The sequence below is a fragment of the Triturus cristatus genome, chromosome 3_2 (genome assembly GCF_964204655.1).
Source record: "Triturus cristatus chromosome 3_2, aTriCri1.1, whole genome shotgun sequence".
NCBI classification, from domain to species: domain Eukaryota; kingdom Metazoa; phylum Chordata; class Amphibia; order Caudata; family Salamandridae; genus Triturus; species Triturus cristatus.
The window spans coordinates 1,121,157,317-1,121,179,377 of record NC_140584.1 but is presented as its reverse complement, the minus strand read 5'-3'; the positions used below and the strand labels follow the sequence as shown (position 1 = coordinate 1,121,179,377).

The 22,061-nt window shown below is 46.9% G+C and overlaps 1 protein-coding gene across 4 annotated transcripts in view; it reads left to right on the top strand.

Annotated features, from left to right (window-relative positions):
• The window catches only part of LOC146859224 (uncharacterized), a 121,099-nt gene extending 106,389 nt beyond the window's left edge, over window positions 1–14,710 (top strand). For all 4 annotated transcript variants that reach the window (XM_085646962.1, XM_085646961.1, XM_085646960.1 and 1 more), the window contains 2 exons: window positions 790–828; window positions 14,353–14,710. In XM_085646962.1, coding sequence (XP_085503088.1) covers window positions 790–828; window positions 14,353–14,504 — 191 coding nt within the window. In that variant the 3' untranslated portion in view covers window positions 14,505–14,710. The remainder of the gene's footprint in view (window positions 1–789; window positions 829–14,352) is intronic.
• The last annotated feature ends 7,351 nt before the right edge of the window (window positions 14,711–22,061 follow it).

Here is a 22,061-nt window from a genome sequence, read left to right as displayed (position 1 = left end):
GCCATGTGTTTGGACCCATAAAGATAAGAAACCTTTCGCGACGCACGGAAGGCAGACGAGCCCGTCCATATGGGACGGCTCAAAAAGCCGGCCGAAAACGTCACTATCAGCTCTTTTCCAATGGCTGGCCAACATTTAGCATAAACGGTGATGCCGGCCAATGGAAAAGAGGGGCGGGGCTTAAAGCCTGTTACTGAAAATACCCCAAAACGTTAAATCTCGCCAGCGAGACTGCGCATGTGCGCAGCCTACACCAGCGAGACCTAAAAACCGACCCCTCTGCTGCAAAATCGGCCCCCACCCTTCCAGTCTCCCAGGGAAAAACCTGATGCCTGCTATGACCAGTCGGACCCTGCATAATATAACATAACATGTATTTGTAAAGCACACGACTCATGAAATTCCTGTTACTGTCATACTTGGCTCTGTTATAGTATTGGCTAGAAGACTGCACAAGATAGAAACAAGGCACGAAGTTGACACAGAGAGCCCTAGGGCATAAACTATAGCCACTGCATGCCAGCACCCCAAGACAAACATTAAATGACTGTGCCCTCACCAGTTGTTCAAGATGTGCTAGATAGTGTGACAAAAATACCCTAGGATACTCAGTCCTACACTGCGAGACGCAACCACGGCACCAGGGGAAGGAGGCAGCGGATTTCCCCTCCAAGCAGCAAGTGGTTGAGTCTGACAAAATATTGTTGCCTAGGGTGGGACAACCCATTGCATTGCCCTGCTGATGAGCCCTCCATTTGTCTTTCTGACTCAGTGTTATTTTCATTTTAGCTGGATTAACACCGCAGGACGTGGTGAAAGCTGCTCCAGGTAAGGATTCCTTACAAGAAGCACTGGGATGGGTACATGACATTTAGGTGAGTTTGACTAATTCATGAAAAGAGTGGCCACAAGTAAGACTTGACCTGCCCTGAATTATTGAATCAAGAACGTCTACCCTTAGTAAACACAAGGATGGCACCCAGGAATGTAAGGCCAGAAGTTGGCTGGTAGAGGACTGAGCTGGGCTGTCAAAGGCTTTATGCAATCAAGCAATCTGGATTAAAATCCCTTCCCTGCCTCATTGACAACCAGTGAAGATCTATGTGCACTTGTAAATTTTCATAATTTTTCTGAAGATAAAAAGACTGACTTCTGAGTTCTGTGCTCTCTAATTGTTACCTAGAGAAAATCCAGCAGGCCAATGTGCAGACCTCTTTAGAAGTACAGGCTACATTTTTAGAGACATATTGACAAATATATCAACCATTTCTTCAGTGAGAAACACTCCGATTAGAAGATTTCAATAGCAAAAATGATGGGCCTCATTTACCATATTTTGAAGGATGGCAGCACAGCAAACCTTCCTGCTGCGCTGCCCTGTGTCTAAATAAAAGGGCAGGACTGCGCTGTATATACAAGATACAGCGCAATCCTGTCCTTATCCCCTGTGCTGGCGCACAAACAGCAACCGTGCTCCAACACAGACACCCTTGCGCCATGGTGCAAGGGTGCCTGCATTGCAGGGATGATTGTTGTTGTGCAGAAAGGGGCACATTCCTGCACAAACACAATCATTAATGTTGTTTTGCTCCTACTACGTGTGCTGTAGAATGCAGCATACAATGGAAAGAGCAAAAAAACTGGAGAAATTAAAGTATTTCACCTCGTTGTGCCACTCCCACGCCTCCCCTGAATGAGAATCCAAAGCAGTTTAACATTTATAGCCCAAGCTGATGCTAGTCCTTATGAGCACCTATGTAATGTGCTAATTCCTCGTGACATGCTCCTGTTCATTCAAGCTGGCCCTAAGTCTAGTGCATCATAGGTGCTTTCTTCCCATGCCACTCCGACACCCCCATTGAAAGTCCCTGCCCCTGCCTCCACTGTCTTGAAGGTCAAAGGTTGACTTATTCTTTCCTTAGACACCCACCCCCACCATGCACAGTACTCCATACTCCACAGTTAGCTAAAGTGTTGTCCTCCTGCCTTTGAGCCATCTCCACATCTTTGTTGCTGTCGACTTGCAATTATCCTAATAATTTGGCTACCCATTGTTTCAAGAATTTCTTGATTGGCCTTCACTTAGGCCTGTGTTTCAGTTTCTCTTGCAAAGTTTAGTTGACCCTTGTAATCCATGGGAATTTTTTAGGTGTGTGCTAACAGTGCTTAGTGTTTTCTCTTGAGTATTCTGAAACAATTTCACTGGTAACCAGCATGCTTCTTCTAAGCGAATGCATTCCATACTTACCTTTTCTCCTGAGGATGTTAAACTTTGACTTAGTTAACTCACAAGTATTTTGTACACATGTACCTACTTTGCTTAGCTTTTCCTCTGCAGTGGCTCAGCACTTGAATGAGACAGGTATGAGGAATGGGACAGGTGTCTGACTTTGACTACAACATATTCAGCATAGTCCTGATTTTCAGGCACATGCCCAGCTTACACAGGACTTCACAAGCTTCATGCTTTTATTTGTTAGACACAAATTAACAATGTGAAAAACATTCTCACATCTATAGCTATGATCCTACCTATTTCTAGTCTTGTGAGCTCTTGTTACTCCATATTTATAGTTCTATTTGGGTGCACGAACATAAAAACAATGATGATTTTTCATTTTGTCATTGCCCGCCAATTTCCCACCTTTGGTTTACTTTTCTATACTGTATTATCCATTCGTCTCTTGTCATTCTTCTCACTCTGTGTCCATCCACTGCATCTTACAGTTCTTCATTTTTGCCATTTTCACACAGTTTTTGTCTATTACTCCTTTTCATTCTTCTTTGACTATTTTAATTAGGAGTTTTCACCTCTGAATGAGGACACTGGGACAAATTGTGGTTGCACACATTTAATTCGTGAAAACCAGCTCTTTTCATTTCATAATTCCAAGCACAGATGTCTTTAGAAACCATGCCAGAAGACATTGAACAATATGAATCCTTTCTAATCTCACCACCACCTGGGTCCTATTTAAAGGGCCAGATTCAAAGACATAAAATCTGCAGGCTAACCTCTTCGCATGGGTGAAGGTATCTATCTTTTACAGAATTCCCAATACACTCATTGGAGAAAATCTCCAACTATTCCTTGAGTAGGGATGGACAAGAAAAAAAGTTTGACAATCCACAAACAAGTATGCTTATAGGTTTGCTCAAACTTACGGAAAATTCACACTGTGGAACCACATTCATTCTTCGATCTCCACACCCAAAGAGGTTTGCGTCAGAAATATTTTTCAAAATATATTACTATTTGTGTGAATTTCAAAATGGTATTACACTTCTAGAAATGCTATCTCAGTGTGTGAACTGACCCTATACACAAATACTATTGTAAATTGAGTTCCAAAAGGGAGATTTTGTGGATTTTAGTCAACATCGTGCAACTCCGTTAGGCTGAGTGGAGCCACTGCCAATGTCCTAGAGTATGATTTTGCTCCAGTAAGTGTAACTTATACACAACAAATGATACTCTGTTTCTGCTAGTAATGGGGGTCTCTAGTTGGCAGGTTGTTGCGGGTTGTTACCCTGTCCAAGTCAGGACCCTTATTCAGGGTAAGAGGACACACTTCTAAAATAACCCCTACTCACACCCTTGGTAGCTTGGCACGAGCAGTCAGGCTTATCTCACAGGCAGTGTGTAAAGCATTTGCGCATAACATACAGTGAAGACACTACAAAAGGACATCACATGAGTTTTAGAAATATATCCAATATGTTATCTGTGCAAAACAAGACCAAAACTAAAAAAATCCAACATACAGTTCTAAGAAATATCAATAAGAAAAAGTAGACTTAAAATACAGTTCCTTGAAGTCGATGGCTATCACGGTGTCGTTAACAACAAATCCAAACAGCTCCTTCGTGGGTCAGCTACAGTGTTGGGATGACTCGCAAACAGTACCTTTAGAATGCAGGGCATCGGGCCTTATGGTGAGGTCCAGTAGATTGGCTTTGGCAGGCGTCAGTTCCAGAGGTCGGTGCAGGAGTCATTGTGGGTTAACTTACGTGTGATCCAAGGACAGGCAGCGATGAGTATCCTAAGCTGTCCAACCGCCTGATGAGCCAAACCGCACAGTGGCCAATTCAACTGGTGCTACCATTTTATTTGGTGAGCTTCTCTTTTAAATACCATAGACCAGCTGTCCATGATTTTACTCATGCCTCTTTAGAGGTTGAAAGTTTCAAGGCAAGCCCCCGGTTGCTAAGGCTTACAACCGCCTGATGGACTAGCAGGGCGCCACCGTTTACATTCAGGGTCCTTCCGTGAAGACTCCTGGGGTTTGGCATAAATCGTTATGCTGTGCTCCTTGAGATGGTACCACTTTGTAGCTGGAAAAACACAAAGTCACCCATGATGACGGGCAACATGCACATGAAAGCTATTTGTCAATGGCTGAGAGGAACCCTCGTGAAGACGAAAGGGGAGTCCACCCGCATAAGACCTGCTGTATCCTTTGACAAACAGACATACATCCGGCTCCAGCCCCTGTACGCTGAAATATATGGTCCTGGATTTATCCACAAATTTGCCATGTCAAATACTTGCTACCGCATGCCCCAATGGAGCTACCCCATAGAGCCTAACTGACTTGAATCATGTCCATGTGGGCATCCGAATTATGAGCCACAAGGGGTCACTGATTTCCACTTAGGGAGATCACCACAAGAGCAGGCCCTTCAGTATCTCACTAATGCAGGAAACAGCAATAAAAAGAGGCCCCGGAAAGTTGATGGTCACAAAGTTGCAGAGCACAAATGCTGCGACCCCGGACACGACCTGGAACAGAACAAGCACCTCGTCAGATCTCTGGAACACGGGCAACGTGCTGCTCACCTGTTTGCCACCCTCAACGGCTATGAGCACGTTGGCACCTGGCCCCGTAAGCCACCTCCTCAGGGAAAGAGACACAAACCACACCTCTCCCATGTTCCCCGCTGTCCTGTTATTCCGGCCGGATGAGGAAAAATATAAAAATATATATCCTGATTTGCCATACTTGGTATTGCTCTAATTCGAAACTTGATGGCAGTCGATGCCAATGCATGATCAGGCTGCCTGGACCACATGCCACACTCCAGTGCCTTTTAAACATCCCTCCCCTGTGGGTGGCAGCTGAATCTGTCTTGCAGCTGCAGTGCATTCGTAGGTATGGCCCATATGGGTTAAATCCCACAACCATGTTGGTGCTAGCATACCCAAGAGGTAGAACTGTCCAGCCGTGCTCCCCTGAAAATGCGTTAATGGCTCCCATGCATGCCCGAAATGGCAAACTACAGACGTCTCCGCTCGGGCAGTTCATTCAATACCTCATGTTAAGACCCGCTGAGCACACTACACATTTGACATAATGCCTCACAATGCTGAAGTCATCGACCCTGGTGCTCAAAAATTGTTTTCCCGAACCAACGGGCCGGATGTCGTCAACCAGGGACAGGAGCAATGACCCCTCAAGGGCCCCATACTCACCAGCTGAAACGGATGAAACACTCTGGGGCAGATTTATATCGGACTTGCGCCCCTTTTACGCCGCCGTTGCGTCACTTTTATGACGCAGCGGCGGCGTATACCCTGCGCCACTTTGCGCCCTATTTACATCGTGACGCATCTATGGAGATGCGTCACGGTGTAAAGCCCTGCGCCACATGAAACCTGCGTCAGGTTTCATGTGGGCGTTTCAACGCAGGGGGGGCGTTCCGTCGCAGGAACGCCCCTGAAAGTGACTCAGTAAAATCTATAAGATTTGACTTAGTCACTTTTCCAACGCTGATGCGTCAAAACCCTGCGCCTGCTTGAAGCAGGCGTAAGGCTTGATGCACCACGTTACAGATAGGCAGGTTGGAACAGTGCTGGAGTTGCGTTGCGCTTGCGACACAACTTCAGCACTGTGCCAACCTTACGCCGGCACATGCATCACGCATCTACTTGTCCTTGTGCCAGGATGCACCGCATTGTAAATGCGGCGCATTTGCGGTGGCGCAAGGGCAAACTTGCGTGACACATCTTCCCTGGCGCATCCATGCTGATTTGCAGGGATGCGCCAGGGAACATAAATCTGACCCCATCTATATAACCGACATGACGCAAACGAACATGAGTTCCAGGGGGGTCCAGTAGGGGAACAAGGTGGTCAACACCTGGTTGCGGCAGGTATAAGTACCTGGCCCCAGTACCCTTGGCACCGGAAAATACGCAGGGAGAGCGTTGGAAATGGGGGGACTCCTTTGGGTGGCCCCAGTGATTAAAGCGCTGTGACTGTGCCAGAATGCAGCACTAAGGGGGCCACCCTCTTACCAGGGTGCACTGTGTGCGCCTCAGGCACTCGCATAAGGCTGTACAATGCAGTAAATGAAGGTGGCTATTACAGGAAATCCTTTAACAGGAACCCAGCTGGGCACACTGGGAGAGGTGATGGCTTTGCTGTAAGTAGTGTGAGGGGAGCCTTGCACTGCAGCTTCCCTCATGGTGGTGGCCTCTCACTCTCATGTCTCAATTGCTACCAGACACCTGTGCAGCAGGTCTCCTATCACCTCCCCCTTCTAATGGAAGATGGGGGTGGGAATGTCAGCATCACCATTCATAGGGAGCCACGTGGTCCTGCATAGATACCATGCATAGCTGGTTCTGCTGGCATTGTGGGTAAGGGTTTGCAAGACGGTGGCCCAGGCTTATGACCTTGTGCTTCAGACATGTGCCGCTCCCACCCTCATGCGGGCAGTTGTAGTTTTGCCCCGGCCTTTCCCATATTAGTACCAGGCATGGTAGACTAGCCATTCCAGCGTAAAGGCGTTGCCGGTGGCTCCCAGTACCATTGCGTCCTGGCTCTATCCACCTCTCGGATATAACCAAACAATCACTTTGTTTACAGTAATTAATAAAAAAAGAAGGATTTTTTGAGGATGATTACAATCAAAGGACCACATAAAGCTTTTATTTTATTTATTTATTTTTGCTATTTTTAAAGCGCGCAAATACCTAAGCAGGTGTCTCGGCGCTGGCGTTCAGAGAACTCCTTACTCTTTAAGGGAATTTAAACAGAGGAGAAAAGCCACGTCTTGAGGCTCTTTCGGAACTTAATGAGAGTGGGGGCCGCTTTTATATGCAAAGGGAGGGTGTTCCATAATTTAGCAGTAGCTGTAGTGAAACACCTATCTCCCCAAGTGGCTTTTTTGTCCGAGGGACAGACAGCAGAAAGGTTGCAGAGGATCGAAGTGTTCTGCTGTGCTCCAATGGATGGAGAGCCTTTTTTAGGAACTTAGGCCCTGGATAGTTCAGAGTCTTGTAGGCTATACAAAGAGCCTTGAATTTTATTCGGCTCCTGATGGGTAGCCAGTGGAGCTCTTTGATGTGATGGGATATTGATGCGAATTTGGGGATAGAGAGTAAAATTCTTGCGGCCGCATTTTGAACAGTTTGAATTTTATTGAGGACTCCTTCTTGTGCATTAAGAAGCAAGGAGTTACAGTAGTCCGTTTTTGAAAACACTAAAGTACTGATAAGTGTTTTACCGGCTGACTGTGGTAGATATGGAAGAAGTTTCTTGATCTTTTTGAGTGTATGAAATGCAGATGATAAAATGGCATTTGCGTGATGGTGGAAGGTCAGTTTGTTGTCGAATAAGACTCCCAGGTTGCGGACCTTAGCCACCGGTTGGGGGGGGAGTCCCAGCACCGGTGGCCACCATTGTGGGGACCATGCTGGTTTCAAGCTCCCGAATGTCATCACTTCCGTTTTGTCGGAGTTAAGCTTGAGGCAGTTTGATGACATCCAGGAGCCTATTGCCTTCATGCCCTCCTGGAAGTTGGCTGACACGCTAGCTCCGTTATTGTACACCGACAGCACCAGTTGCGTGTCGTCGGCGTATGTAGTCAGGGCAATGCCATAGGATTTTATCACCCTCGCCAAGTCCGATACATAGATGTTAAAAAGCGTCGGACTTAGCGAGGAGCCCTGTGGAACGCCACAGGGGAGAGAGAAGGTTCGGGAGGTGAAATTGCCCATTCTGACAGTCTGCGGCCGATTGGCGAGGAACAAAGCAATCAGGTCTTTAGCTGTTCCTCCTATTCCCAGAGCTGCGACACGGTCGATCAAGGTGATATGATCGACCGTGTCGAAAGCAGCAGAGAGATCTAGGAGTATTAAGACAGCTGCTCCTCCCTTGTCCATGGTTATTCTGATTTCGTCCGCGGCTTTCAGTAATGCCGTCTCTGTCCCATGTCCCTGCCTAAAGCCAAACTGTGTGTCATCTAGCAAATTGTTGTCATTGATGTACTTTGACAGCTGCAAGTTCATGGACTTTTCAAAAATCTTAGCTGGAAATGGGAGACAAGCGATAGGTCTGTAGCTTGCTGGGAGAAGAGGGTCTAGCGTTGGTTTTTTCAGTAGTGGCCTTATGATTGCTTCTTTCCAAACTGAAGGATATATTCCTGTTGCAAACATGGCGTTGCATATGGTGGATAATGAAGGGGAGATTGCTTCCGGTATGCGGTTAAGGATGGAAGGAGGACATGGGTCAAGGGGAGATCCGGATTTAGTGATGGCTACTAGACGTTGGATATAGTCTTTGTCTACGGGGTTAAAAGCCAATAGAGTTGATGGAATGCTAGTAGTAGGAAAAATCACAGAAGGTAGGGGGGTAGTACGTGAAAAAGTCTGGAAGATGGAACTAACTTTTTCCTCAAAGAACCTGGCCAAGGCATCAGTCAGTGGTTGAGATGCCTCTAAGGGCGGCGACGGGGGGTTGGATAAGGTGGAGACTACCCTGAATAGTTCTCCTGACGAATTTTTTGCCTGATTAATCTTGGTGATGAAGTAATGGCTTTTCTCAGTTGTTATCGCTCTTTTGTAAATAGTAAGGGCATTTTTGTAGTTGAGTTTGTCTACCGGGTTATAGTTGCGACGCCATTGTCTTTCAAGGTTCCTGCAGAATTGTTTGTGCATACGTAAGGCTTCAGTGAACCATGGGGCTGAAGGTGTAGGTCTATTTTGATGTGAAGATTTAGGTGGGGCTAATTTATTACAGGCCATGTTTATGTTGGTCAGGTAATTAGAGGATGCTTTGATGGGATCAAGCTCAGTGGGGTCAAATTTATCCTGTATCATCTCTGCTAATTGAGATAAATCAGTATTTTTCCAGTCTCTGAATGTTGAACGAGCTGGTGCAACGGAATTAGATTTAATGTAGTTTATTTGTACTGTGAAACAAATAGCAGAATGGTCTGTCCAGATCAAAGGAATTATCTGGGTGATATTTATATAGGGGCTATTCGTAAATAGTCCATCTAATGTGTGCCCTGCGCGATGGGTAGGAGAATTAATAAGTTGTCTTAGGCCTACAGCTTCAAGGTCTGTAATAAGTTGCATGGAATCATGATTATTTGAAGTCTCGAGATGAAAGTTGAAATCGCCTAATAGCGTGAAATGAGGGGCATCAGCGACTATTTCGATTAGATTCCCTATGTTAGCTAGGAACTTAGCTCTTGAGCCTGGCGGGCGGTAAATCAACATTCCCTTAAAGGATGATTTTGCCGATAATCCTAGGGTGAATGAGAGAGACTCATATTCTGAGCATATGTACGATTTAGTCGTAAGTTTGAGGTGGCTTTTATAGATTATGGCAATGCCGCCACCTCTTTTTATTGGTCTGTCAAGTCTACAAACATTGTAGTTGCTGGGAGTGGCTACTGCAAAGTCGGGACCTGAGGCCTCATCACCCCATGTCTCGGTGATAAACAGTAGGTCGAGTTTTTGCGCATCTATCAAGTCGGCGATTTCTAATTTATGTTTGGGAAGGGATCTGGCATTTATTAGTGCTGCCTGTATTAAAGGTGAATTGATTAATGGAGGTTTGCCTGGACATTTAGTGCAAGTTGGACAAGATAGAGGACCTACGATGTGATTGGAGTATCTTACCTGAGGAAGTTTGTGCGGTTGATCTGCTAGGTATCTCAGTTGTTGTAGTTCATCGATGGAGTATGTTAATCTTACCATAGATGTAGGAGGTCGAGGTGCTAGAGTTGCAGGGGGGGTGGCCGTTGGCCCGTCCTCGGCGCGGACGAGCGCAGACGAGCTTGCCTTATGCGCGCCTTCGGCGCGCATTCGTCGCGCCCGCTGCGCTCGTCCGCTGCGCTTCCTGTTGCAGCACATATTTATGATGTGAGGCTGGCCCAGTGGGTGGGCGTGGTCGCGTGATTGATCACGTGAGTGGGTGGGTGTGTCCGCTGCTGAGAGCCGGCGTTGCCCTAGCAACCGGAAGCCGTGTCAGCCCTAAATCGGCTGGACGGTCTTAGTCCGGTGTGCTGGAAGCAAAGGGATTTGCAGTTTAAAAGCAGTGAAACATACAATTTAAAATAACGTGCTAACTCCCGGCTTCCGCCTCAGGAGTGGAGTTCTAGTGAACACGCGATCCAAGACAGCGCGCGCTCATATAGAGCTGATGGGCGTGGTCGCGTGATTGATCACGTGAGTGGGTGGGTGTGTCCGCTGCTGAGAGCCGGCGTTGCCCTAGCAACCGGAAGCCGTGTCAACCCTGAATCGGCTGGACGGTCTTAGTCCGGTGTGCTGGAAGCAAAGGGATTTGCAGTTTAAAAGCAGTGAAACATACAATTTAAAATAACGTGCTAACTCCCGGCTTCCGCCTCAGGAGTGGAGTTCTAGTGAACACGCGATCCAAGACAGCGCGCGCTCATATAGAGCTGATGGGCGTGGTCGCGTGATTGATCACGTGAGTGGGTGGGTGTGTCCGCTGCTGAGAGCCGGCGTTGCCCTAGCAACCGGAAGCCGTGTCAGCCCTGAATCGGCTGGACGGTCTTAGTCCGGTGTGCTGGAAGCAAAGGGATTTGCAGTTTAAAAGCAGTGAAACATACAATTTAAAATAACGTGCTAACTCCCGGCTTCCGCCTCAGGAGTGGAGTTCTAGTGAACACGCGATCCAAGACAGCGCGCGCTCATATAGAGCTGATGGGCGTGGTCGCGTGATTGATCACGTGAGTGGGTGGTTGTGTCCGCTGCTGAGAGCCGGCGTTGCCCTAGCAACCGGAAGCCGTGTCAGCCCTAAATCGGCTGGACGGTCTTAGTCCGGTGTGCTGGAAGCAAAGGGATTTGCAGTTTAAAAGCAGTGAAACATACAATTTAAAATAACGTGCTAACTCCCGGCTTCCGCCTCAGGAGTGGAGTTCTAGTGAACACGCGATCCAAGACAGCGCGCGCTCATATAGAGCTGATGGGCGTGGTCGCGTGATTGATCACGTGAGTGGGTGGGTGTGTCCGCTGCTGAGAGCCGGCGTTGCCCTAGCAACCGGAAGCCGTGTCAACCCTGAATCTGCTGGACGGTCTTAGTCCGGTGTGCTGGAAGCAAAGGGATTTGCAGTTTAAAAGCAGTGAAACATACAATTTAAGCTAACAACAAAAATACGGTATAAATCACAAAGACCTCCAATTGGCAGGGTGGAAAAATGTTCTTTTATATATAAATTACTTCATTTATATAAACACCCATAACAGTCTTCTTGCAAATTAAGGCTGCCAAAGTTATAAACATTGAGGTGAATTGGTGAACAAGTGACAAAGTGATCAAAGTGACAGGATTGATGTGCAATATATACAAAGTGAGTACAAAGATTTTTTATATACAAAATAAAAGTCGGCCAGTATTTGAAAGGGTACAATGACGCCGTTTCCCGGGGATTTCTGATTCTATGGGAAAGCGAGTCTTGGACTGGTCCTAGGTACTGTCGACATTTCGACCCTTCATGTGCGATCTTGTATCGTCACCTGGGTCTTCATCAGGACTTAAATGTTAACAGTGGCAACCTATAAAAGCAAGTAAAGCACGTATCAACAACTATTTGTACCAAAGTCACACGTATATGGTCCCGAATAGGCCAACAGAGGCCATGACTCACCTAGCCAAAAGGTCTAGGATGACCCAATATTCAAATTTAGTAGATCCGGTGTATACATCCAGCGGAGTATCTAAAAATTGATTAAAAATGACGGTCAATGGATGGAATCATCAACCCATCACCATTGAATGCAGAGCTCATCACCCAAAAGTGAGAAGTTAAATGTCAGTGTGGACTCATTTAGTCTCAGCGTGATAATTAGACCAAAAAGGATTTTAACAATAAAACTGGTCAGGCAATTGAACAGAAGGCCATTTTAGAATTAACGTTGTGGCGGTGAGGTTGACAGCTTATTAGGAATCAGTCAAGGGACCCCCCGTGAAATTTGTCTGAAAAAAGTGGTGGCACAAAACACTTGTTTATAAGCTCTAATCGCGACAGGCTTGGATATTCTAATGGCATAGAGGAAGGTATGCTCACCTGAAAATTCAATTATGAGCGGAAATGTTTAACGGTACGTCAACCGGTGATTCGGTTGGGAGCGAAGACAGTTGGGAGACTCAAACTGTCTGTTACTCTCCTCCCAAGTAAGTTATCCCAGTAACGCGACGGAATAATTTTCCTTTTCACGCTTGCCCCGCGGCAGTTTCACTAAGCTTGCCCGTGTGGCTTTCTTCGCAGACGCAGTTTGAGTCTCCCAACTGTCTTCGCTCCCAACCGAATCACCGGTTGACGTACCGTTAAACATTTCTGCTCATAATTGAATTTTCAGGTGAGCATACCTTCCTCTATGCCATTAGAATATCCAAGCCTGTCGCGATTAGAGCTTATAAACGAGTGTTTTGTGCCACCACTTTTTTCAGACAAATTTCACGGGGGGTCCCTTGACTGATTCCTAAGAAGCTGTCAACCTCACCGCCACAACGTTAATTCTAAAATGGCCTTCTGTTCAATTGCCTGACCAGTTTTATTGTTAAAATCCTTTTTGGTCTAATTATCACGCTGAGACTAAATGAGTCCACACTGACATTTAACTTCTCACTTTTGGGTGAGGAGCTCTGCATTCAATGGTGATGGGTTGATGATTCCATCCATTGACCGTCATTTTTAATCAATTTTTAGATACTCCGCTGGATGTATACACCGGATCTACTAAATTTGAATATTGGGTCATCCTAGACCTTTTGGCTAGGTGAGTCATGGCCTCTGTTGGCCTATTCGGGACCATATACGTGTGACTTTGGTACAAATAGTTGTTGATACGTGCTTTACTTGCTTTTATAGGTTGCCACTGTTAACATTTAAGTCCTGATGAAGACCCAGGTGACGATACAAGATCGCACATGAAGGGTCGAAACGTCGACAGTACCTAGGACCAGTCCAAGACTCGCTTTCCCATAGAATCAGAAATCCCCGGGAAACGGCGTCATTGTACCCTTTCAAATACTGGCCGACTTTTATTTTGTATATAAAAAATGTTTGTACTCACTTTGTATATATTGCACATCAATCCTGTCACTTTGATCACTTTGTCACTTGTTCACCAATTCACCTCAATGTTTATAACTTTGGCAGCCTTAATTTGCAAGAAGACTGTTATGGGTGTTTATATAAATGAAGTAATTTATATATAAAAGAAAATTTTTCCACCCTGCCAATTGGAGGTCTTTGTGATTTATACCGTATTTTTGTTGTTAGCTTTATGTGGTCCTTTGATTGTAATCATCCTCAAAAAAACCTTCTTTTTTTATTAATTACTGTAAACAAAGTGATTGTTTGGTTATATCCGACAGAACCATTGTCTTTCTTATCATTTATACCCAGGTTCTGAGGGACACAGGGTCACCCCATTGTCTTTATAACTCTATCCACCTCTGGCTACTCCAACCCAAGCTTCAAGATCAGATGAAAGGAAATGTACCTATCTGTAGGCGGAGTCCTATCACTCCTGCGCCTTTGCTATTCCTGCTTCTGGGGCAGTAAAAACAATATCTACGTTATCACTGCTACAACTCTCATGGGCTGCAATGTGGGTGAATACAATAGCTGCAGGACATTTACAGACCAGGGCTGCGGACTGACATCGCCCTTTTCTGTGCATGGATTGCAGAAGGTCAAATGGCAACAGGATAGTGGTGTATTGCCAGACCTAAACATCAGCTGTGCAGTATCAACAGTATTTCTTTCACTTCCTGCTTTCAGTGCCCAATGCTGGAGTGCAGCACGTGCACCGAATAAGACGCCGCTCTCAGGAGTATTTTGCTGTAATTTGGCACCAACGTCCTAGTCGTTCCTGGTTACTTATGGAAGTGCCAACTGGTCACATTTTATTTACCACAGATATCTTCATATGTGAGAATTCCTTAAATGTGCATAATCTTTGGGACTAGCCTGAAACCCGGACTGGAGTTCACTGTCTTGTGGATTGACAAACCATGAGTGCGATGAGTTATGGTTCATTTATCAGGAGGTTAATTTGCTTTTCTTTATATTTTTTGTTCGTAGAAACTACTAACAGTGGGAGTGGAGCGGCAGCAAACTGCTCAGCTGGAGAGAAAAGCTTCCTGTGCTGCACAGCGAGAGTATGCCTGGGTACCAAAGATATGTTCAGCGGCCTGCCGAGCTCCACGGACGCCGCCGCTGCAGGAGGACCATGAAGGGAACTCGGCAGCGTTTCCTGCAATGGAAACAAAAGCGCATATTTTCAGCTGAAAGCTCCTTACGTCAATGCCTTTTGCATTATTAAGTACCACCTCGCAAGAATGAACGTGCTTGGACTTCAAGAGTTAAATACCTCCCGAGATTAGAAATGATTGCAGGAGTGTCACTCGTAAAAGTACAATAAAAAGACCTTTTAAAAGTGCCCCACATGAGTTGTCTGTTTGTAAGTTTTGATTCTCATTGAATCACTGCTGAACAAAATGACTAATGATAAATGAACTAAAGAGAAATAGGTAATAAAATATTGTTTTTGATGTGTCTGTGCACACACGTGCTTGAGTAAAGACAAATAGTACTGTCAAGTTTAAATCCACATTAGAATGCTGTAATGTTCATTACAGTCCAACTTCCAACACATAATAATACATGTAGAACACTCCAGATGATTTGTGTTCATAAGTTTATAGTAGGTCACTATGCCCAGCCGACACGTGTTTCATCAAGGTCAACACCCAAGACTTCTTCAGGGCTGGAAGAATACACACTAAATGATTTCAACATCGGACAATAAAATTCATGTGACAATTGGTGATGACTATACATCCAAGTGCATCACCCTTAGTGACAGCCCAAAGAAAAAATATTTGTTTATACATCATAGAAACCAAAAAATGTGCAACAAACGATTGACCTGACCCGAGCAAAGGAAGTTCCCGGTGCCAGGTAGAGTTTCAACGTGATAATTCACTATGAATACAAGAAAGTTACCATTAAGAGAGTCAAAAGAATACATAAATTCCCCTCAATGTGCGCATTCTAGACAAATATTTTGTTAAATTCTATAGTCATGCACAACAGTTAATTAGAAAACATATCGCTTCATCTCTCACCATAAGAGCAAAATCATTGTTCTCATTATCATTAAACAGAGACTGTAATCATTAAAGATGAATGAAATCTAAGTTACAGATTTTCAAAAATGTCTGGGAGAAGAGGAAGTGAAAATATAGACGCAAGAAAAGTGTGAAGAGAATGGAAACGTGCGAAGCCCAAAACTTAATGTGAGAAAATAGACTTAAGCAAGGTCAATTTTTGATACAGATGGACTAAGGTCAAGAATAAAAGCCCTACCTTCATGGCATGAAATGCTAATTTCATGAAGGCTGTAAGGAATGCAAGTACGGGTGGTAAGTATCAATACCTGTCAATCCCATTGAAAAAGTTAGTATACCTGTGACGCACTGCAACAAAACTTACCAAAAATGCCGGTAATCCATCCAAATCTCTTCACTATTACAACTGGTCAATTCGAAATGCATATAGGAGTCCAATCAGCTGAAAATGCGTAACATAAAATGGCAAAAGTCAGGTTCACTGACACCAACCCCAAACAAGTCAAAAAATTACACCAATGGTGTTTAGAGGGTAATTGCAATTTATACGCATTGGAGTCAAGGATCCGAGATACACAGAAAATATTGGTGTCCCATGTCTATAATTCACGAGGAGAAAAGATTCTCGAAATTCAAATGTATGAGCATATTGGCCCTCCAAATTACATGTGAGTCCCCCATAGCACCGTCGCTGCACTTCTCAAGTCAAACCCGAATGAGGGGAAGCAGTAATATTTCAACACAGTGAACACTGTACGAGATTAGCAACGCTACCATAACGTCATAAACGGGATTACCTCCAATAAGACGAAAGTTCCAGTAACGTCGTGCCCCACAGGAATGATAAGCCGAATATGGCCCACCAAAACGTACTAAAAAGACAGATAAGACAAAAGTCAAAACCATGCTGGGTTGAAGTACACATCACCCGCACTGCATCCTATTTAAAAAAAAGAGTCTCACCTCTTGAAGAAAATATTGTATATCGTAGCGGTCCCGTGTGCAAATTCATTCCCCGACTCACAGTCAATAAACCGGAAGTCTCAGTGTGTGCCCCAACGGCATTATCTAGTAGGAGCCGCCATTGCGTAGCGTAATTAGAAATGATCAATCAATCAATCAATCAGTGACACTTATAGAGCGCGCTACATACCCGTAGGGTCTCAAGGCGCTGGGGGAGGAGGGGTGCCGCTACTGCTCGAACAGCCAGGTCTTCAGCTTCTTCCTGAAGGAGAGGTGGTCTTGGGTCAGGCGCAGGTCGGCCGGGAGGGAGTTCCAGGTCTTGGCGGCCAGGTAGGAGAAGGACCTTCCTCCTGTAGTCGCTCTTCGGATGCGGGGGACGGCGGCGAGGGCGTGGTTGGCTGATCGGAGGTGGCGTTTGGGAGCGTAGAAGTTGATCCGGCTGTTGAGGTAGCTCGGGCCTTGGTCGTGTAGGGCTTTGTGTGTGTGGGTGAGGAGGCGGAAGGTGATTCTTTTGTTGACGGGGAGCCAGTGAAGGTCTCTCAGATGTCCGGAGATGTGGCTGGTTCGTGGGATGTCGAGGATGAGTCTGGCTAAGGCGTTCTGGATCCGCTGGAGTCTCTTCTGGAGCTTGGCGGTGGTACCGGCGTAGAGGGCGTTGCCGTAGTCCAGTCGGCTGGTGACGAGGGCCTGGGTGATGGTCTTCCTGGTCTCGGTGGGGATCCACCGGAAGATCTTCCGTAGCATGCGTAGGATGTTGAAGCACGCCGAGGAGACGTTGTTGACTTGCCTGGTCATGGAGAGGGAGGAGTCCAGGGTGAATCCCAGGTTGCGTGCATGGTCTGTCGGTTTGGGTGCGGTGCCCAGGGCGGGAGGCCACCAGGAGTCGTCCCAGGCGGAGGGTGACGAGCCCAGGATGAGGACCTCCGTCTTGTCAGAGTTCAGTTTCAGGCGGCTGGTCGTCATCCACTCGGCTACCTCTTTCATCCCTTCGTGTAGGTTGGCTCTGGCGGTGGCGGGGTCGTTGGTCAGGGAGAGGATCAGCTGGGTGTCGTCGGCGTAGGAGATTATGCTGAGGTTGTGTTGGCGTGCGATGGCCGCGAGGGGGCTCATGTAGACGTTGAAGAGGGTGGGGCTCAGAGAGGATCCTTGAGGGACGCCGCAGATGACTTCGGAGACCTCTGACTTGTACGGTGGTAGGTGGACTCTCTGAGTTCTTCCGTCGAGGAAGGAGATGATCCATTCCAGCGCCTTGTCCTGGATTCCGATGTTGCTGAGGCGCTGTACTAGGGTGCGGTGGCAGACAGTGTCGAATGCCGCGGAGAGGTCTAGGAGGATGAGGGCCGCTGTTTCTCCGTTGTCCATCAGGGCTCGGATGTCATCGGTGGCGGCGATGAGGGCGGTCTCGGTGCTGTGATTGGCTCGGAAGCCGGACTGTGAGGGGTCGAGGGATCCATTCGTCTCGAGGAAGGCGGCCATCTGCTTGTTGACGGTCTTCTCGATGACTTGGGCTGGAAACGGGAGGAGCGAGATGGGGCGGTAGTTCTTGAGTTCGGTGGGGTCTGCTGTTGGTTTTTTGAGTAGAGCGCTGAGTTCGGCGTGCTTCCAGCTCTCAGGGAAGGTGGCGGTGTCGAAGGATGTGTTGATGATGTCTCGCAGGTGGGGTGCGATGACAGCGTCGGCCTTGTTGAAGACGTGGTGAGGGCAGGGGTCGGTTGGTGATCCGGAGTGGATGGAGTTCATCGTGCGGATGGTGTCTTCGGTGCTGATCGGGGTCCAGGCGTGGAGGGTGGTGGTGGGGGGTGGTTGTTCGGTCATGGTGTGCGTTGGTTGGTTGTTGAAGCTGTTGTGTATGTCCGCGATCTTGTTGTGGAAGTATGAAGCGAGGGAGTTGCAGAGGTCTTGCGATGGGGTGATGTCGTTGTTTCCTGCGCTGGGGTTGGATAGCTCTTTCACGATGTTGAAGAGTTCTTGCTGTTGTGTGCGTTGTTGTCCAGCCGGTCCTTGAATGCGGTTTTCTTGGCGGCGCGGATCAGCTGGTGGTGCTTCCGAGTGGCCCGCTTGAGGGTGGTCCTGTTGTCCGGTGTAGGTTCCCTTCTCCAGACTTTCTCGAGGGCTCGGCAGTTCTTCTTGGAGCTCTTGAGTTCGTCGGTGAACCACGGGGCTTTCTTGCTGCCGGGTCTGCTGGGCGGGGTCCTCAGTGGGGCGAGCTCGTCCGCGAAGTTGCTGATCCACTTCGTGAGGTGGTCGGCGGCCTGGCTGGGGTTCGCTGAGCTGGCAGGAGGGTGCTGGCTCAGGGAGGAATGACGCAATAGCATCCGTAATAAGTAAATACGAAGACTAGAACGTTAACACCATGATCGTATCCGCAAATGGAAATAAACAAATAAACAAAATAAATTCTAAATTTTTAAATAAAGTCAGTCAAACCTCAAATATCATCGAAAAAAAACAGTATAGACTAGCCATTCCAGCGTAAGGGCGTTGCCAGTGGCTCCCAGTACCATTGCCTCCTGGCTCTGTCCACCTCTGGCTACTCCAACCCAAGTTTCAAGTCCAGATGAAAGAAAAATGTACCTATCTCTAGGCGGAGTCCTATCACTCCTACGCCTTTGCTATTCCTGCTTCTGGGGCAGTAAAAACAATATATACGTTATCACTGCTACAACTCTCATGGACTGCAATGTGGGTGAGTAGTAGGTAGGGATACCACTCATCAACCGCAAACTGCTGGTCGCAAAAATGACAGGTCTGGCCGCAAACTGCTGGTCGCAAAAATGACAGGTCTGGCCGCAAACTGCTGGTCGCAAAAATGACAGCCACATGCAAAGTAAGGTAACAGTTCCTAAAGAAATATATATGCCAGTATGGTCTACTATGCAAGAGAAAAGGGGAAAAAGGGGGGGATGACAAGGTGTCTCAGACAGGATTCGAAAGTGGTAGTGTGATGGAGACTAGAGACTCCTGGATGGTACTAGAAGTGCCCTCACACACCCTTGCGGGTGCAAAGCATCATCATCGGGCTGTGCTCCTCGTGGGGGTGTCGCTGCAGTCCCTCAAGGGCCCTAGAAAGGGCTCTCTATCGGAGATCTTTTGGTGGAGTCGCCGTAGTTGTGCGTGTGGGTGTGTGGGGAGGGGGGTGGTGGTGAGACTAAAAAGACCTAATGGTGCCCTAACTATTTATTGGTGGGCCCAGGAGGTCTGCTAAAAATAACGGGGGATAATGTTATATAAACATTCTGAGTGGGGGAAAAAAGCTGTAAATACGTCCCACTGCTCTCGACCCGTAAGAGTGAGGGTTTAAAGTGAGAGAGAGGGGGTACAGGTGGTGGTCAACATGTTTCGCGCTGTTGCCGGTCCCTAATGGATCCTAGCGCTTCGTCAGGACCAAGGTGGTGATTAAAAAGAGGGGGATGGGATTCAGAAACAAGGGGGGGAGAGTATTCTGTAATCCCAGAGACACAAAAAAGTTGTGGGAGGATCACGGATTATTCGTGTCCTTGACGTCGAACCCGCAAGAAGTCAGGGTCCACGCAGTGCCGGATCTTGACCAACTGGGGCGGGGGCTACAGATCTGCCCCGGGAAATCGCCTCGACAACCTAAGGTGCCTCCAGAGTCGCAAAAATGACAGGCCTGGCCGCAAACTGCTGGCCGCAATAACGCGGGTTTTAAAAGGGGTGACAGGTAGGGCTAATCCCAAAAGTGACAGGTCTGGCAGCAAAAAACAGAGGTATGTGTGTATGTATGTGTTTAAAAGTGCATAGAAAAGTGGGTGTCTGTAGGAGGGAAATGTCTGGGAATGTTTAAAATTGGGGGGTTGCAGACAGCTGGTGGTTGAACAGCTGTGGAGCAGTCCTGAAGCCATGTGGCCGTGTTGTGTTGTAGAGGTATACGCCTCTTTTAGGGGTTGTGGTTTCTTAGAATACATATAAGCCTGTGGCAAGAGTTGTGTACAGCAAGCAGACGTTTGAATATGAAAAGGGGTCCACAGCCAAAATGAAGAGATACAACCCGTTCGTGAAAAGACCAGTGTTGGATGACTCCCAGGCCACTATCAATAGATATTACCGCAGCTTAACACCCCTGGTAATGGACGAGAATGTTCAACAAGAAACACCTAAGGATATGGGCTGTGACGTTACTGGTTTTGGTAACGACATGTGTAGGCCTCTGGAAGAACTTAGTCTCAAGGATTACGTATGCCGGATGGCCCCGATTAAGTGTGACAGCAGCGAAAGTGAGGGCTCGTGTAGTGGCAGTGTGCTTGCTGGCCTCAGTTCAGTGGACATGGAGGAAGATGAAGAAGCTGTTGCACCTCCTAACACACCCGTCTATGAAGACATGGACCTTCAGGAGAATACAGCTGCTGAGAAGGTCGTTCTGCAACAGCCTGGGACAAGCGTCGAAGATGACGGGGCCTCGCAGGTCATTAGTGATTCGCAAGATTTCAGAGCCACCGCAGAGGGCGGTGAAAATGCAGAGGTTAGTAGGAAAATGTTATGAGCAGGTAGTTACAAAAATGATGTATTTTATTTCTTCAACTAACGTATTGTCATTCTTTCGTCTTTTGAACCTAGGGAGAAACCCCAAAAAGGCATGAGGCAGAGTGGCGGTCTGCAAAAGCGAGCAATGTAATTTTCAATTGTCTGTGGTGTTCAAAACAAGCTGAAAGTTCCACATGTCAAAACCGTGATGGCTGCGATAAGTGCGTATGCGGATCTGCTGAGTGTGAAAAGGAAGAGCAAGGATTGACCTACGATGACAGGCAGGCAGTTAAGGCTTTCGCTGCGTCAGTGGTACTAAACTGTGTCAAACGTGACTATTACAGCCTTTGTCACGGTCATCAAATCAGCAACCCTCAGCAGGCGGCGCACGAATGCTTGTGTGAATCATACAGAACAAGAACAATACGATATATTTGTACTTTGTTAGACCCGTGCAAGTTGTATAAACTGCTAAGGTTTGTGTACGGGTTGTACAATGAAAAGAAATATGTCCACCATGATATGTTGAGGATCTTGACATTGGCACTCCATGAGATCCGATACGCCTTTGACCCGAGCTTAAAACTAACCGTTATGCAGGGGATGGACACTGCTTTCAATAGAAGGATGATAGAAAGACTCATAGCAAGGCCTATGTGTAATCTGTATAAAAAAAATAGACAAGCAGGGTCTTTGGCCCCCCGAAGACTGTTTTAAACAAGGTCTTATGTAACGTTACATGATAGCGTGTATTTAGAACAAACTAGTAGAATGTTAAACCATAAAGGGTGGCTCTGTGTTAAGCCGTACTTACTATGCATAATGTGAAAAGATATGAAACCCTGTTTCTATGATTTTGCTAGTATTCTTTATTTTTTAATAAAAGTTTCTTACACAAAACAAGCGTCATTCATTGCATGGTGTGTAACGGTTGATAACATGCAGGGGGTCCTGTTAATCAATAAATCAATCAATCACTGCATTTGTAAAGCGCGCTACATACCCAAGAGCGTCTCAAGGCGCTGGAGGGGGGGGTGCTACTGGTCGAAGAGCCAGGTCTTGAGGAGTCTTCTGAAGGCCAGCAGGTCCTGGGTCTGTCGTAGGATGGTGGGGAGAGTGTTCCAGGTCTTGGTGGCGAGGTAGGAGAAGGATCTGCCGCCGGCGGTGGTTTTTCGGATGCGGGGGACTGTGGCGAGTTTGGCTGAGCGGAGGCTT